This window comes from Nicotiana tomentosiformis, chromosome 9, assembly GCF_000390325.3.
Source record: "Nicotiana tomentosiformis chromosome 9, ASM39032v3, whole genome shotgun sequence".
NCBI lineage: Eukaryota > Viridiplantae > Streptophyta > Magnoliopsida > Solanales > Solanaceae > Nicotiana > Nicotiana tomentosiformis.
Window position 1 is genome coordinate 88,206,157 of NC_090820.1, and position 18,459 is coordinate 88,224,615.

At 35.8% G+C, this 18,459-nt stretch overlaps 3 protein-coding genes across 5 annotated transcripts; all 3 read right to left on the reverse strand.

Annotated features, from left to right (window-relative positions):
* Positions 1–460: 460 nt before the first annotated feature.
* LOC138899159 (uncharacterized) lies at positions 461–907 on the reverse strand. The gene is made up of 2 exons (XM_070185281.1): positions 638–907; positions 461–595 (listed from the first exon to the last, which is right to left on the reverse strand). The coding sequence occupies exons 1-2, from the start codon at positions 905–907 to the stop codon at positions 461–463; spliced, it is 405 nt and encodes a 134-aa protein (XP_070041382.1).
* A 1,912-nt stretch (positions 908–2,819) lies between these two features.
* On the reverse strand, positions 2,820–6,352 carry LOC104085278 (eukaryotic translation initiation factor 5-like). Of its 2 annotated transcripts, none has more exons than XM_009589280.4 (2): positions 6,216–6,352; positions 2,820–4,662 (listed from the first exon to the last, which is right to left on the reverse strand). In XM_009589280.4, the coding sequence occupies exon 2, from the start codon at positions 4,349–4,351 to the stop codon at positions 3,014–3,016; it is 1,338 nt and encodes a 445-aa protein (XP_009587575.1). In that variant the 5' UTR covers positions 4,352–4,662; positions 6,216–6,352; the 3' UTR covers positions 2,820–3,013. The 2 variants fall into 2 exon arrangements, with proteins under 2 accessions (XP_009587575.1, XP_009587576.1); XM_009589281.4 differs by having other exon boundaries at positions 2,820–4,656; positions 6,216–6,350.
* A 1,612-nt stretch (positions 6,353–7,964) lies between these two features.
* On the reverse strand, positions 7,965–14,736 carry LOC104085283 (uncharacterized). 2 transcript variants are annotated; one of them, XM_033653184.2, is made up of 7 exons: positions 14,588–14,736; positions 11,566–11,766; positions 9,728–9,824; positions 9,101–9,204; positions 8,809–8,860; positions 8,611–8,646; positions 7,965–8,532 (listed from the first exon to the last, which is right to left on the reverse strand). In XM_033653184.2, exons 1-7 carry the CDS (start codon positions 14,719–14,721, stop codon positions 8,305–8,307), a joined length of 852 nt encoding a protein of 283 aa, XP_033509075.2. In that variant the 5' UTR covers positions 14,722–14,736; the 3' UTR covers positions 7,965–8,304. The 2 variants fall into 2 exon arrangements, with proteins under 2 accessions (XP_033509075.2, XP_070041827.1); XM_070185726.1 differs by having other exon boundaries at positions 14,519–14,716.
* Between the last annotated feature and the right edge of the window lie 3,723 nt (positions 14,737–18,459).

Consider the following 18,459-nt stretch of genomic DNA (forward strand, 5'->3'; position numbering starts at 1 on the left):
ACATGAGCAGCAGTTTTCCTTGAGGCAGTTCCCTTAGTAAACTTGAAGTTGGGAGGATACCCATGCAACTTATAGCATTTGTCAATGGTATGTCCTGGTTTCTTGCAATACTTACAGGTTGGAGGTTTAGAAGAATCAAAATTGACTCTGTAAGGGTAGACTTTCTTGGATACACCAGCATTGAATGAAGCAGAACTAGGAAGAAACTGAGGAGAAGTGGAAACTTGTCTCTGTTTTTCATCTGAGAGTAAGATGCTGTAAACAGTGCTAACAGAGGGAAAGGGTTTAATCATGAAAATGTTGCTCCTAGTCTGTATGTATGTATCATTTAAACCCATCAGAAACTGGTAGACGTTTTGGACATACCCATCCTTCTAATAATTAGACTTGGCACCACAATTACTACAAGTCCTGACTCTAGTGACTGATAAGGCAGCAATGACCCTTGTGAGATATGGGCTCACTCCTTTTTGAGTTCAAAAATTCTGGCAGCATCAGCCTGACCATATCTCTCTTCCAACTCCCCCCAAATGTCCTTGGCAAGCTCAGAGTACTCAACACTACGAGCTATGTCCTTAGACAAAGAGTTGAATAACTACGAAACCACAAAATCATTGCATCTCTGCCACTGTCTCACCAGGGGAGAGGTATCACGGGGTTTAACAAAGACTCCATTGACAAAGTCAAGTTTGTTTCTGACAGAGAGGGCCACTAAAATAGTGTGTCTCCAACTCCCATAACCAGTGCCATCAAATGGCACTAAAACTAAAGAGGTTCCTAGTACATCAGAAGGATGGACATATAGAGGATGACAAGGATGGGTATAGTCATCCTCATGGAAAGCAAAGCGAGAAAATACAGGTCTAGACAGGATAGGGGTAGGGGTAGACGAATTATCGTCTGACATTTTCTCAAAATATAAGGAAAAGAATATCAACAGATACTATGCATGCAATCTATAGGTAAGTAAAGTTACCAAATTCCTTCGCGAACCGGAAGGAACAACGGCCTTGTTTATTGGAGAGAACTCGATAATCCACTGATGAAGACACAATCACCAAACCCTAGCTTTGGCTTGAATTTGATGAAATTCAAAATCAGCTGAGGAAATCCATAACTTTTGATGAGATAAAGTAGAAAGTAAGAGAAAACAACAGCAAAATGCAAAATTTGACGGAAAAACTGGAAAATTCCGTCAAAATTAGTCAACCACAACGAAGAGAATCAGAAACGAAAAACTCCAACGAAAAACCTCGAGGGTAAGATCGGACGAGAGGAAATCAAGAGCTCTAACTGGATTTTAGCTCTGATACCATGTTAAGACTAAGATTCGAAGTAAAAATTGAAGATTCCATGGCTAGAGCTAGAAAGGTTCGGGGAGAGAGAATTGAGGCTTTTCTTATTACTGCTCAGAAAATGAAATAAAATATCTATTTTGTGTCTTTACAACCCATGTGGGCTTGTCTATATATATGACCCGTTCGATTGGTCCAAACACTAAACTACAACTACAACTATAACTCTGCTTAATAAATACAAAGTGGGCTTCGAGGCCCAATACAAAGAATGAGCAAAGAATCAAATAATGTGGCCCAATACTACTAACCATTTGCACTAATCTCAACAAGTATTGACATAATTAGGTTACTTAAAGTCAATTGTCTATAAATGGCTACATAAAATTACTTATGTAAACATTTCTGGTTGACATAAACGAGGCGAGAAATAATTTGTTGTATTTTGATATTTCATAGTATTTTGATATTTCATAGAATTCAGAGTAATATTCAGGCTGAAAAAAATCCATAACTCAGGATTCTTGATTTATCACTAATGACTAAATTACATGAAGGACATGCATTTCCCCTTGTTTTTCTTTTAAATGAATATATGACATGTTTCCAAAGTTGGATTTTTCGTTTTCTTTTTGGGGTCAGTAAAAAAGAAAAGAAAAATACAACTTTCCTGCCTTACTTCGATTTGGCTAGCAATTATCTAAAAGGTTTGCTATATATATATATATATATATATATATATATATATATATATATATATTATGCGAAATAATTTTGCAATATCAGATCACTTCAAAAATAATTAAAAAGTACATGCACTTACAATTGAATATTATATTATGATTTATGAGTGCATATTTACTTGTTCTAACAAGTCATCGACTTTATTTTCTACATTACCTGATTAGACTTATTCTAAAATGTTACTTATTGTTATAGACCATCTTAACATGATGATGTAAAATGCTAATACGAACTCATCAAATATAATAATTTGTAATCTGTAGAATTCGTAAACTGATGAATAAGGAAATACATTTTATAGTAAGTCGAAATTGTACTGATTATTTAGCAAGGAGTTTTATTAGTGTCAACCATTTCACATTTGTTCTACTTCAAACACAGATATGAAGCTGGTCCAAGGAGTTCAAGAATATTAAATCTTCCAAGGAGTTAAATTGATTAACTCGTTGGCATATCCCTTCACTTGGTTTGCAACACCAGAAAATTAATTAGACAGGCACATTAAACCGATGCTTTTGTTATAGACTGTTCTCCATTGAAGTATAATTAACTAGCATAAATATTTGAACGATTATTTTGAAGGAAAAATAATCGAATAACGAAAGGAACCTTACAGGTTCTGGTTTGCCTATTCAATCACAACATACCTGGCTAAGTACAATTACTAAAAAATATGAATGTGAAGTTGCTATATGATTTCAGAAAACCTAACATAAATAACCATTAACAGGATATACTTTCGTTTCTAATGGCATGAAATGATAGGGAATAATAAGGAAATAATACTAAATAAAGGAAGTTTTATTCATGTAAACAGTCACAAAAGGAACTTCCCAAATAACACAAATATCACAAAATAACAAACATAAGCAAATAACACAAACTCGATAAAATAACATTAACATGTGAATTTCCAAAATGGCAAAATCTCAGGCACAAACCAGCAAAATGGAAAGGTGGAGACACTTGGGATCTCATTCCTCCTCGGACTCGGACTCAGCACTCTGTAACCATTCGACAAAGGGTTTGACATTCTTCCAAATTTTGGAGTCCTTGTTCCCAGCAGCACCCTTGCCGTACCACTGTACTATATATTCCTCCTCCAACACATCAGCATCATATAAAGCTTTCAAAACCAGAGCCACTTCCTTCAGAGCAACTGGGTATTTCCCACAAAATTCTTCTATAGCTCGAAGCAATCGTAGCTGTGACTCCTCGTCTTGAGAAACAGCAGCAAGGTAACTTTTCTTCTTAAGAACCTCCTTGGCAAATCCTTTCTCAACCCCATCCAACAGTGCCTCGTACAAAGCAATGATAACTTCCTGAGGAGACCCAGAGAGTGAACCCAAACAGCATTGCAATTGGCCGGCAGTAACTCCCTTTCTTATATTTGTTTTCACCTCCTCAACGAGCCTCTCATGGTTTGACTCTCCATTCTCGGTCGTAGGATTCTTAGATGGTACAGCAGCAGCTGCTTTAGGACTCTGGGCTTGAGTAGCTGCCTTGGACTTCTTCTCTGACTCAATTGTTGAAAGCATAACCATCTCAGCAGTTGCAGCATTTAGCTGTTCTTGTATACGCTGCTGAGCAGCTTCTAGTGATGTATCAGTCTGCCATTGGACGTCATCATCATCATCTTCTTCGTCCTCCTCTTCTTTCACATTAACATGGTTTCTAGGTGGTGAAGCACGATCCTCATCAGAGCCACCATGTTTCTTTTTAGAGCTAGGTTTTGCACAAGCATCTTTGGAGGAAACTTTTTTCTTTGTCTTCAGCTTCTTCTGCTCTTCATCAGCAGCCTCGCCTTCCTTCATTCGCTCCTTCTCAGCTCTTCTCATTGCCTTCTTGTCCTTGGAGCCCTTCTTAGGTTCAGGCGGGTTCTTCAGTATAAAAGTTGTGAGCTTGTCCCTCATGTCCACATTAGAAATGAAACCACATGCAGCGCATTTCAGTTGGATCATCTGAGTCTTAGTTATTATGACCTCTGTTTCAGGGTTTCCACAACCATAGCACTGCACATATTTCTTAATAAAGTTCTCAAGAAGACCAGCAAGTTTAGGAGTTTCATGAGCTCCATTGACAAGTGCAGTTCCAGTTCTTTCATCAAATTTTGACTGAGCCCCAAGCTCATTTCCAAAATATTTTGTAGTATAGGATGGGGGCCTTGCTAAAGCTTTGGCAATATCAACCATGTTCACCACATTTGTCTTGATTCCATTCCCGCGCCCCTCTATCTTGGTAATCATCCTGGGCATCTTATACCTGTAGAAGGCATCATCATTGTTGCTGGCACCAATATTCTGCAAAGCCATCTTTGATGAGATATTCCCAGATAAGTGTTAGCAATCTTCAGAGAAATATTCAGCAGAACAATTGTACAGTGTGTCGGGAGAAGGTTGTGCCTTGCAGCAACCACAGAAGTCAATGTGTTCTTCCTGTAGTGATCCGAGATGCATACAGTCAACCCAACCTGAGAAATGACGGTTCTTTTTTCTTGACGTAGGACAATACTCTCCAAGCAATCCAATGGATCCCAAATAGAAGATGGCTTGCTCGGACATAAAAGAAGTTTCACTTAGACCACTACAACTTTGAAACTCCACAAAAGTCACACAACCTGCAACTTTCAAAAAGAAGAACCACGGGTCAAATACGGGCAGAGAAACTAAAAAAAGACTACTACACTGCATTATATTAATAAATGAGAGGTAAAAAACAAAAATAGTGACAGACAGCAGATTAATCGTTAGCAGACTGTTCCACCCTTAAGATTCAAAGTTGAGTTCCTTTATGTCATAGCAGCTTGAACAATTAAAAATTCTATAAAAATTTGCAACAAATGGCAAAACCCATAAAGATGAACAAACAGATCAACAAAGGTACACCATGATAAATTAATCCGCCAAAGACCATCAACATTTCCTTGGGTCATTTATCAGTCTATATAAGCTTCTAAGTTGCATACTCCAGAAACACTTGGAAGAGAAACCCAAGATGCAAGCTTTCAAAAATTATTTGTCACCAATGCCCGAATTCTTTTTTTTTGATAAGGACCAATGCCCGAATTCTTTATACTTCTTTAAACTGAATCATCAATAGCTGGAATTTATACTTTAAAAAACAATAGAATATCTCTAGAGGGTTTTGGACTAGTGACTAACAGCAATTGAACTCGTAATTTAAAACAATTTCTGAAACCCCTTTGCTACTTCACTTGACTTTTTCCGTATGTAATGGAGATTCAACAGTTAAAGTTTTAAGTTATAATCACAATAAAATTGTATTTCTCTATTTACAGTATAATTTTTCAACAACTTCCTCCACTTAACTCCGCCACCGCATGCCATAAAGCCATCCAGTGCTTAGGTAAGACATCCTCAGCTTTAGGAAAAAAAACAGCACAAAAATAGGCAACAACTATCAAAAACAGTCTCAACTCCTCTGCCTCTCCACTCCACAGACCCTCCAAAAACCCTTAGCAAATAAAAACTATCAAATAAGCTAATTCTTTTTCAATCTACTCTGACTACAGCTTAAAACATACTCTCTCCGTCCTTTTTGTCTATCCAAATAGAATGCCGTCTTTCTATATTTAGAAACAATTTAACTTTAAACTTAGATTTTACCCTTTCTGAGAAGATTAATATAGTATATATGGCTTATTTTAGACCACAAGTTTCAAAAGTTTTTCGTTCTTTCATTCTTAAATTACATGCTCAACCAATCAAACTCACACAAATGGGATGGCGCGAGTACAAAAACCAATCATCAACACCAAACTAATTGCAATCTGACATATGAACTACCATCTATATCCATTCCACACTATTTCACCTTATTTCACTCCGATTCACAAAAAAATTATCTTTTAAGCCAAATCAGGGCTCCTCTAAAGCTAGAGATCCTGTAATATCAGTTACTAAATTCTCAATAAATCAACTAAAATAAAATAGATCGGAAAGGAGACGAGTAAAATAAAATAGATCAGAACGAAGATGAACTTATATATAACATAAATAAATACGCAACAAACATCGATTCAACAACTCCAGAATAACGTTACTCAAATCAATGAAAAAGCTAAGAATAAGATTTAAAAAAAGAGCTAGAATGCAGCTTTCATGATGAAAATAGGTAAACGATATACAAAAATAAGAAGAAAAAGTAATCAAATACCTTATAGATTGGAACGAGGAGGAACAAATCTACAATAGAATGAAAAGAGGAGAGAAATTGGAACACGTAAAATAGGGTTTAATATTAATATAGAGGAAAGGGAGAAGTGATGAGGAGGAGAGGCGGCTCTAAAAGATATGTTTATATAGGGTTGGGAAGGGTATTATACCAGATACTTCTCTGCCTCTCTACGCCTTAAAAAATTTATTTTCGGATTTCGACTAACCTAATTAATCTTGGCCGTTAATTACACCGACATATTTTTTTACCAAGACAGACTGGTTGGTTACAGAAGTAGAGGATGATTTGGTTGCCAAACAAGTTATGTAAGATTGTTATGCAAATGAATAATTATACCAAAATTGTTATGAGATGAGAGATAATAATATGATTGTTATGTATAGATTATATATTCAAAGGATATTTTTATCGTTAGATAGATTTTCTTTATTCTTCTAGTATTATTAATAATAAAATAAATGTATTCTTATTCATTTTATCATAGATAAAATATGGTATTATTATTAGCTATATAAAGATTAATGCTGACAACCAAACCTTTTATTTAGTTATTATTAGAACTATGATAAATGTTGTGCTAGTTATTCAGAAATTATATTCTCTTATATGACCAGACAAACATTACTTCCCCCGTCCCCATTATGTATTATTTTTCGTTTCTCGACATTCAGACTATTTGAACATTGTTCTATATTTCAAAATATACTTTTAATATGAGAAAAATTATAATTTATAGTAGTTTTTAAATTTTATATAGTTTTTGAATATTTCTATTGCTAATTATAATATTAAAATAATCTAATCCGATTTAGCTTCCAAAATTAGTCAAATTGATTTTTGAAACGTAACAAGTGACACTTATTTTGCGGGGAGGGAGTATTACTTGTGCAAAAAATTTATGTGCCAACTGGCGTCTGGAGCATGAGATAATATGGGTTCAAATATTTTTTTACTTCGACATTCCACTAATAACTGTTACAACACATGTGTCGGATAACTCTGTCCACTACAGCTAAAACGGATAAGAAAAAATCACCTAATCGCTTTTGCTCCGGCTAGGATCTAGAGATTCAGATATTTTCAATAAGCCAAAACTGTAGTTAAATTTTTTTTTCTTTTTATTTATTCTGCTGGTCTAGGTAAAATTGTATTCTCTGTAGCAATCGCGTGTGCAAGTTTTTGTTCGTTATAGCAATCGCTTGTGCAAGAACCTAATCTTTTTTCTTTCTTTTTCTTCACTTAATCTTTTTCGGTCCTTATTTGTAATAGTAGCTTTGATTCACCACTGGGTATTTTTCGTATTTTTCTCGTATTCCTAGATTTCTATTGCTATTTGTTGTTATCTTTGTTTCAGTTTTATAATTGCATTATCTATTCCTATTTTTGTATTTTCGCTTCGGTTATCTGATCGGTTTGTTTGTTATTACCCCTCCCCTTTTCCCCTCCCGAGCTGAAGGTCTTCCAGAAACAGCCTATCTAAGGATAAAGTCTACGTACACTCTACCATCCCCGGGCCACACTTGTGGGATTGTAGTTGTTGTTTACGTAATCTTTTTCAGTTTACTGTTAAATAGCAATCGCTTGTGCAAGAACGTAATCTTTTTTCTTTCTTTTTCTTAACGTAATCTTATTCACTTTACTGTGTTCCACACGTTACCTCTAAAACTCGGCCAAGATGGAAGGCCTCCGACAATTATTGTGGCTTCATATGTGGAAGAATCACCAAACTAAGCCTAAAATTAATTCTTAAGATAGCATTCTTTCAACTAAAACGTACAATGTAATGATTAACACTGAATGCCAGAGTTAGCAGTTGGCCAAAGATATCTTTTGGGGGTTGAGAAACATTAACATGTACAGAAACTGCATCAACTACTCCCAACCTTGCATAAATCAGACAAGGAGTACTCACAAACCTGTACAGAATCTACATCAAGTTCTCCCACCTTGCATTAATCAGGAACTGAGTTTCCACGTCCTTCCAAGGATACAAAGTTGCTGATAGATACACGCCCAGTTATAGGAGCAACAAGAGTCGATAAACCAAAAATAATTCAAGGATACTAATTCAGTTCCTCATGAATGCTACAGTGGCTACACGTGAGCCTACTGATCCTCCAAATGTGAACGTGGGATATGTCCGAACATGATCAAGGTAACGGAATGGAGGGGGATCTAGAGAGGCCTCTTGGTCTCCGACTGTTCCTGGTTCTTGACGTGCAGCATTTCTTCTTTGATTAAGGGTTTCCACTTCTTCTACCAATTCATCTTTCGTGCTATTACATGATGTAATGACCTACAACAGTGATCGTTCAGCAGAATAGCAGATGACAGTTACTTTATGAACATGAGACAAATAAATAAATAGTTATACCCAATTTAGTAGAAAAGTCCCAGCGTTAAACTTATCCTGCCAAGAAGATTTGTGAATGCAATATAGCTCAGTATCAATATAGTGCTAGCAGAAACGTCTGCATCTTTCTTTTCCCATTAGAAGGGGCATGAGGTAGGTTCTGATTAGTACGTTTTACAACCATTTTAGTAATTAGAGGAAGGAGATATAGAGTCTCACCAATAATCCACCAGGAGAAACAATCTTCGAGACAGAATCCCAGTACATAATCCTGAAATGACCACATGATAAGGCGACATGTGAAAGAAAGCACTACGGGTAAAAACATCAACTTTTACTAAGGAATAGGACCAGCCTCCCCCTTCCCCCCCCCCCCCCAAAAAAAAAAAAGGTGTTGCTAATTAGTTGCAGCTACATAAATAAAATAAATCAAGATTAAAATGTTTTTTTAAAATGTTAGCATAGCTTACCAAAAGAAACAGATAAGAATTTTAAGATACAACAGTACTACCTTTTGATAGGACCATCAGGATGCAATCCAATGGCATCCAAGGCCCCCTTATCCAAAACAAGCCGAAACCTTGTATCCAATTTTGTTTCAAGCACGTCATCAACCTTGACATCAATCAAAAAGTTATTTAAGAAAAAGATCATTTTCTAGCAAAGAAAGAACACAAGTTAGATAAGCACACATAAGTACATGAAATTAATGATACACTCGACCATAACTGGTAGCACAGGTTAGGTGCGCTACGCTACTGCAGAATTACTAGAGGTAACAAATTTAGCACATTGTCCCATACTTACACTACTGCCACTACAGGAACTTAAACAAGGTTCATATCATGTGTCCACTATTTTTGTGAAATGTCCATATCACGCAGCAACATTGAAATATACGTCATTTTTATTTGAAAGTAATTGCACATGCAAAAACACATATGTAATCAACATTGTATAAATAGAGATCACTTGGCATGCAGAAGAAAAAGGAGCAATAATAAGTAACATGAAACTAGCAATGCAAGCTAGAGAAATACTGCTTTTTGCTTATGTTTGTTTTTCAAATACTGGATTCCAACACTTCTATGTACACTGTATAAACTGTTTACTTGTCAAAGACAAAGTTCAGCTTTACCAAGAACTTGATATTGGTGAAACCATCGTGATCAGCAAGCCTTCGTGCAAGGTCAATTGCTCCTTCACTATAGTCGGTTCCAGTTAGATCTGAGAACCTAACTCCACAGCAAATGCACACTAGTAAGAAACTAAGCTTCAGATGTAAGTTTAACAAAACCACAGCTGCATTTGAACAGACTGAAAGTAAAAGTTTACAAAGATTAAAAGTACTTATAACAAACAGGTGATCTAGTTAGATGTGGTTTTTAAATCATGATACCTCTGCATTTTCAAAGTTAAAAAGTGTACCTGTAACTAGAAAGCAGTAAACTCTCATTAGATAAAGTAACCACTAAGATCTCTTAGACATTGACAACCCTAAGCTCCCTGCCCATACCGGTGGGTTGAACATGTGAATTTGAACCACTTGATGCATTTTCATGATAAGCATATATAACAGGAAAAATTACTCAAGGGGATCCTGAGAATTGAAAAAATATATAGAAAAGAAATTATGGAAAGAATCTATAGGGGATGAGGAAGAATGAAATGCACCAAAAGGAATTAAATGAATACTGAACCGATTTAAAAAAAAAAAAAAGAATTGAGTACTCAATAAAGAGAAAATGTATATGTGAGTGTTCATTCTCGGTTTTCCAACAACAACAACAACAAACCCAGTGGACTCCCACAAGTACTCATTCTCGGTTTCCCAGAATTCAAATATTTCCTCATTGCCCATCAAGGTAGTTTATCACTTCTTTTCTAATTTTTGCCTCCCTATTTCAAAGCTTTCCTGCATACTTGGACAAAGCAACAATGAAATCAAACCGATCTAAATATACTTGAGGCTTCTCAACTTTCAATCAAGATTACTTAGTCAACTCCAAATAGAATGCAAACTACACCTACTTAGAGGACAAGAAGGGATTAAAAACTAAATTAAACATTTGATGATACACTAAATTTAAGCAAAATGTCATAAATTAAAAAGATGAACTTGATTTGCAACTCATTTAGTGCCTAAACATGAAGATAGGTGTCTACTACTTGAGGCAACATGAATATATATTACACACCACCACCTCAAAAGTGAATGATACTATGAACAAGTAAAAATGCTGTATAGGAATGTGCATGCATGTAAGACGAAAAAGCTTCTGAAGTACCCGGCATATATTTTTTTTTTTTTTAGTTTTTACTATACATAGGGGGAGCAGAAGTGGAAATGGGCAAGGTGGAAGTTCGGGTAGCAAACCAACTAACCGGGTTACCATGATTCCCCGTACTACAGCATACTAGGATTGGGCCTAAAAGAACCAAGAAGAGGGGAAAGAGGCAAATGACAAATAATACATATAAATAAGGAGTGGAAGTATCTTAAAGGAATATATACGCATGGTATCTCATCGTTCATCAGTATGCCTATTCCTTTCGCAAATTTGCTTTCTGAATTGGATATTGTGTTTTAAATGTCCATTGCTTTACATATGACATTTCTTCTTAAACAAATCTTCTAATCCTGCAAGTGAGGACCCCAATATATGATATGATTTTGATGGAAATATTAAAAATCAAGCAGGGTAACTGATTATCATGAAAAATTTATCCCATAGATTAGCGTTTTAAAAATAAAAATAAAGAAGATACAGAAATCCAAAGTTATACTTCACTGCTTCTCTACCCCCATGCTTAACAATTACACGCAAAATTTTCAATGCAACATTATGGAACTTCACGAGTTTGTAGCATATGCACTATATAGTTCAGGCAGAAAAGCTCATATAGCTGTTACAGAATGACAGAGTCAACCGATAGCTAGCTAAACAATAATTGCTAGGAGAAAATCAACTTTACCCCTGCTTAACAAACTCTTGAAGAAGCAGACCATTGCCAGTGCCAATATCAAGCACACTCCAATCAGCTAAGTCCTTCTCCCCTAGCCCAACAGACTCAGGGTTGCCATCACCTACTTGATTTGACAAGTGATTTTGACAATTGTCAGTGCACAGAGCTTTGGTCCAGGAAGCAACAATTTCCATAACATTAGCACCAAACCTACAGAAAGAAGGGAAAATAATAGATTAAAATATCATTTTTGATGAACGGCTTTTTTTATAATTATCATTTTTTAGGAACATAATGATCCAATGTTATTATTTGATATGATGATGACATGAGTTGAGCTTAACTGGAGAAGTGAGGATTCATATAGCCGACCCAACCTGTTTCAGACGCTTAGTTGTTGTAATGATCCATAATCACTATCTCACCACTACTTTCTCTTTCAGGTTTTCTTTTAGGGGTTGGGAATGTTAATCTTTGTAAAAGACAGCAAGAAAGTCCCAAAATTGCTTTCTGTTGAAGTATGTGACCATCACATCTAAAAGCTTAAACTGATAGAGAGAGCACATTTTTATTTATTTAATTATTCTTCAACACGCCCCCGACAAGAGTAGGTTGCTTTAATGGTGAGCACCCTCCACTTCCAACCAAGAGGTTGTGAGTTCGAGTCACTCCAAGAGCAAGGTGGGGAGTTCTTGGAGGGAGGGAGCCAAGGGTCTATCGGAAACAGCCTCTCTACCCCGAGATAGGGGTAAGGTCTGCGTACACACTACCCTCCCCAGACCCCACTAGTGGGATTATACTGGGTTGTTGTTGTTGTTGTTCAACACGCCCCCTCACGTGCAATGTTGTCAAAGGTGCGCTTAAGGCCTGAAGCAAGGCTCAAAACATGTTTAGCGCTTCGCCTCGCTTAGCAGACGCTTCAGTGTCGTCATCAAGGTCTAAGGTATACTTTTCCTTGCCAATGAGCGTAATCTTGATGAGGCGACACTAAACAATTGATATTTCACTTTATCGTAATTCTTTTTAAATTTCTTTGTCCATATATTTGTTGTTCATACTTATAATTATTAATTTTGGACTACACATACATATTTGCATTTTTTCTCCATGTGTACCTTTCTTCATTAAATCCCTCGCTTTATTTGCGCTTTGCGCTTAAAACCCCAATGGACCTTAGAGTTTTTTTGCGATTTTCGCCTTTGACAACACTGCTCACGTGCGGGCTTGATTCTTTTTTATGAGCCAAGCACGTGAAAATTCTTTTTGATATTGGGTGGTGGTGAGACTCGAACCCAAAACCTAAGACCTCTGCCTGCTCTGATGCCATTTTGAAGTATGTGACCATCTCATCTAAAAGCTTATGCTGTTAGAGAGAGCACACTTATATTTATTTAATTATGTCTTCAACACTTTCTATTATCCATTAATGAAAAAATATATCCTGAGCTAAATCCAATTCTTTGTGATAATGACTAAGAGCTGAATCCGGAATTTTTCCTCCAGCCAGTCAGCTAGGAGCCAGCAAGTTTGCTTATATATAAAGGCAGAACAAGAATGTTGAGCATTAGATTGAATTCTTCTCATTCTCTTGTCTACTATGATGAGATAATAGGAAGCACGGACAGGGAGAAATACCCTATGACATATTCAAGATAGAAGATCTTTAAAGCTCAGAAGCATTTCTAACCATGTCCCCCTTAATATCCAAAGCAGCAACCTTTGATATAGCTACAAATTGGGCTTATATTAGAGCATTATCTGAATACCTTCTTGCTGACATAATCATGCACCTTATTCCGCACGGTTTTACCAGTATCTTTGGTGAGAAATTCGTAAATAGTGTTAGGCTTTAAGGCATGTGGGAACTCACTATTCAGTAGTTAGTTCTTCTTTTGTGTTAGTTCAAAAGCAGTTACTCCAAAATGACAAATCCACACACATAATAACACGTCTCAACGTTAATGCCCAAATTTCATCTAGCTATAGTAATATATGAATGCGTGACTAAGAGAACGCAGAACAACTAACAACTACAATATGTTAGCTACACTGGGTTAGTGTTAGCTTGAAGCTAAGAAACTTCATGAAGAAAAGCACAAACAAATCCTGGCTTTTCTTATGCCAAGCAATTTTAGTACAGCACTACCGCTCTTTCCACGCATAAGGCAATTAGCAGGTAAAGAAAGAGGGAAAAACGACACAAAATCAGTTCAATTTACTAGATTACTAGAGAAACTTCCACCAAAGGACACTATTTCATCAGCTGCACCAAAACATGAGCAGCAGAGAATTTTATAAGTGAAGCTATATAATATAATCAGATCTGTTAATTTAGATGACCGATCAAAGGACCTTCATCAAAATAAGTAGCCCATTAAGACACAAGTCAGGTAGATTAAGTTTTCCTTTAAATTTTCTTTTTCAAGTACTGTGGATAGGTAAAGCCTATTATTGCTCTCACCCATCTATTATTGCTATGATTATAAGCTCTTCATCGGGTTTAAAGTACAGCAAAGTACAAATTGGAAGTTTGAAACTACAACTATGGTGACAAAAAAGTAAAAGAATGACATGTCAAGTGGATGGATAAAACGGAAAATTGGAAGTTTGGGGAGAGGTTATTAGGCGGGACATGGCGCAGCTGGAGCTGACTGAGATCATGACCTTATATAGGAAGGAGGGTGTAGAGGTCGAAGATTAGGGTAGAAAGCTAGTAGGTATTCGAGCGTTTCTCTTTGTCTTACTCAGTTCGCTAGCGCGTTAGTGTTAGTATGATATCATTTAATTCATAGATTGCTATTACTACCTAGAGTTTAACTGCTTTCTTGGCTTCGATCTTATTTTATCTTGTTGTTATTCCTACTTGTTGCCATTAGTTTTTTCATTCGTTCTCCAGCCGAAAGTCTATCGGAAACAGTCTCTCTACCCTTCCAGGGTAGGGGTAAGGCTGCGTACATCTTACCCTTCCCAGACCCCACTTGTGGGAAATTATTGGGCTTGTTGTTGTTGTTGTCGTCCTGCTAATGCTTACCAAACTTCACCAGCATGACCATGCTCACGAAAATTTGCCAATTCATCAGCATATGCAGAATCCCAAAAGCTCTGGAAACCAAGCATTGAAGAAACTCCTTCAGCATCTTGCTCCTCCTTGTCAGAACTGCTCATACACAAAGATGAAAAATCAGATGTTTGCTTCTTAAAGCTTTAGCAGTTGAAATTTACAGCTGGAGAATTAGTCACAAGTGCAACATCACTGTGCAAAATATTTTAAAAGATGTTTCTAATCAATGATCTCTTCTTACAACTGTTTGAATTACACGACAATCATTTGAAAACATGCAGTTTCAGCTACCACTTTATTCATAATTAACCTTGTAATGCGGCACCAACATAATTATTCACCATCATTTCCAGCACTATTAGCCCCCCAAAAAACTTAGTCTGGCTTAGTGCAGAACAAATGGTTTAGTTTTTACACAACAATCGTTTGAAATGTCAATTACTACGGTAAACAAGGATTTGTTACCTGCATTGCATAAGATGATGGTATGTAACCTGCTACAAGCCGTAAAATACACTTATTACACTGTAACTATATATAACTTAAATAATATGTAGCTTAAGCAATCGCTGTATTCAAGATTAACCTTATAATGCGGCCTCAATAGCATTTTGAACCATCATTTCAAGCATTAAGTAGCTCCAAAATAAAATTGTTTGGCTCAGTACAAAGCGATATGGTTTAATTTTTATACACCAACACTATATAGAATTTTACACAATCAGATTATGTCAATGCCAATTACTACGGTGAATTACCGGCAAAGATGGTAATCAGCCTACTACAACCAGTTAAATACACTTATTATCTACTATCAGCCTCTGTTCCACATTTAATTGTCAGGATAAACTTTTACACGCCCTTTAGAAAATATACTAAGGGGTCGTTTGGTATGAGGTATAAGTAGCTATAGTACTGGTATAAAATTTTAATACCATCTTAATACTTTGTTTGGTTAGCAAACCTAGTATAAGTTATCCCCAGATTAAAATTAGTACCGAGATAACTTATACCTTCTTCTTAGAAATTATGCAATTATCATTTTTAATACAACATACCAAACAGTGGATAAAAAACAATACCAGGATAACTAATCTCAGCATAAGCCGTATTCAAACAAAACGACCCCTAAGAGAGTAATTTGACTAATCTACCCTAAAGTTGAAACAAAAAATAAATTCTTTCTTGACTTTCTAAAATGACAAATATTTGGGAACAACTATTTTTAGTAAAGATGACAACTAAATGAGAAACCAGAAAGCATGTAACTTAAAGAATAAAGAAAACTGATTACACTCTAGAGTAGATTAACTTTCTTAACTATGATGCTTCATGTAAAAACTAATTTGATAAAGAAATTAAAACAAAAACGACTTTAAAATCTATCTAATCAATTAAGAATTGAAAGTGGATTGAGACATAAATTTTGGTTGGGTTCCGAGATGCGATCCCGCATTGACTTTTTATTTCGTTGCAATGATCGTAACTTTATTACTCAAATTAGTTTCCTATAGTTTATATTTATGGTATGAAGTTGTTTTGGCTAGATTTGAGCCGCTCAGAGTTGGATAATAGAGGGAAAGGCCTACTAGTGGATTGCGTTAGCGTATTTTTAGGTAAGTGTCTTGCATAATTTTATGTGGGAGAATTACTCCTTAGGATTGGTGTTGTTTTGTGATAATTCTGATGTGTGGAAGCCGTGTACGCAAGGTGACGAGTGTGTACACGGGCTAAATGTGAAAATTTACCAGTTTTAGCTATGGAGAAGATTTTCATGTCTTAATTGAGTTATCTTAACATGTTATATTCATCATCATTAGTCTAATTTCATATGTTCTACTTGTCTTATCTCTTACCTGCTAATTGCTCTACATGTTTCGTTGAAGTTCTTGTTTTCTTTATTCCATATTCATTATTTAACCGTTGAACTCTTTACTAGAAGTTGTTATTCTTGAAATATCTTGTTGTTGAAATAGGTATTGGGTTATAAAGGTCGTGATTCACATTGAGGCAAAGTATTAAGTTGTGAAATACTATTCTTGTTGAGCTAATCACTACCGGTTACTATTGTTGAAACTCTTGTATACATTATGATTGAGCCATGGGCTATTTATCATGAAAACACCGTTGTCGTTGATTTCTGTGGCAAGTTGTGATATTGGACATTTGAGGTACGAATTGTGATACGTTGTGATATTGATATGCATGCGGTGGTCTAATATTTTGGGGTTGAAACGCATGTGGTGAGATAAGGTGGGCTTGATGCACGTGGCTAATAGGGGAACTACTAGAAGCCATGCGGTGTGATAAGGTGGGCAAAAACATGGGATGCTATTTCGAAAAAAATAATTTTCAAAACTAAAAGCAAGGCTCCCGCGGTGATATAAGGAAAGATTGTGGATTATTTTTGTGATTTGAGACTACGAGGCGGTACCTCGGTAGTGACTCTTGTTGGTATTTCTCTATTACTTCACTTGTGTTTGGTTGTTTCGTTTCCTTGATTTAACATTTCTTGTTTTCTTTTGTGATGCATTATTTTGCCTTGATTCTGTGTAGTTTAATTTTGGCATACTCCTTACTTGTTGCATTTCCATTGTTATGATTATTGCACCATTAAACTATTCGTCCTGTTTCTTATTTATTCCAGTAGGGCCTTGACCTGACCTCGTCACTACTCTATCTAGGTTAGGCTTGACACTTATTGGGTACCATTGTGGTGTACTCATGCTACACTTATGTACATCGTTTGTGCAAATCCAGGTACCTCCTTCCATTCCTGGCATCAGTGAGTTGAGTTCGTACATGGAGACTTCAAGGTACACCTGCCAGCGTCCACAGACCGGAGTCACCCTCTATCTATTTCTTTATTTTCTTTCTATTATTAGATACAGTTGTATAGGGATGACTATGATACTGTTGTAGAACTTGTGACTCGGTATCACCAGGTTTTGGGGAAATTGCATATGTTGAGTTATAGAGTCTTCTTTATTAAAAATCTTGTGTATTTGAGAGTTTACTGTTGTTTAAGTTATATTCTACATGTTTATTAGGCTTACCTAGTCTTAGAGACTAGGTGCCATCACGATATCCTAAGGAGGAAAATTGGGGTCGTGACATGAAAATAAGGTAAAAACTTACCAGCACTAGGCATTTACTTCAAGCAAATAAATACATGATATTTGTCCTAAGTTATTTATCACTAAACTATGGATGATATGCATTTACTCTTTAATTTGTGACTCTCATGGTTAAATTGTTTGATTTGGTATAAATATCGGGCGGGTAAGTATTGTTTTCAACGTGATTAGACCCATTCAAATTATGGAGTAGTTTCAATTTGAAGTTTTTAAAATTATCTATATATAATTAAAAGTAAAAGAAAAACAATCTCATTAAAACAAGTGGCATAACCACAAAAAGCCAAGTGGCATTGTTAAGACAAAATAAACTATCTTTCTAACTAAAAAAATATTTTGATTTTTAAATTTTGAATTAATTGGTTACTCAACGTGAATTAATAAATATAAATATCTTATATTTATCTATAATAAAAATCAAAAATATAAATAAAAAAAATACCCATTCAAATTATGGAGTAGTTTCAAGTTGAAGTTGTAACGACTCGATCGGTTATTTTGCTTTCTAGATCCTCATTTCCCTAAATAAGACTCCCCATATGTGCTTCTACTATTTTATGACTTGCGGGGATTGTTAGTTCGGGTTTGGAAGGGTTCGGGTTGAAATCGGAATACTTAGTTCCTTGTTATTATTGGCTTTAAAGGGGTCAAGTTTGACTTGAGGTCAAAATTTCTAGTAAATGACCTTGAAATCGGGATTTGACG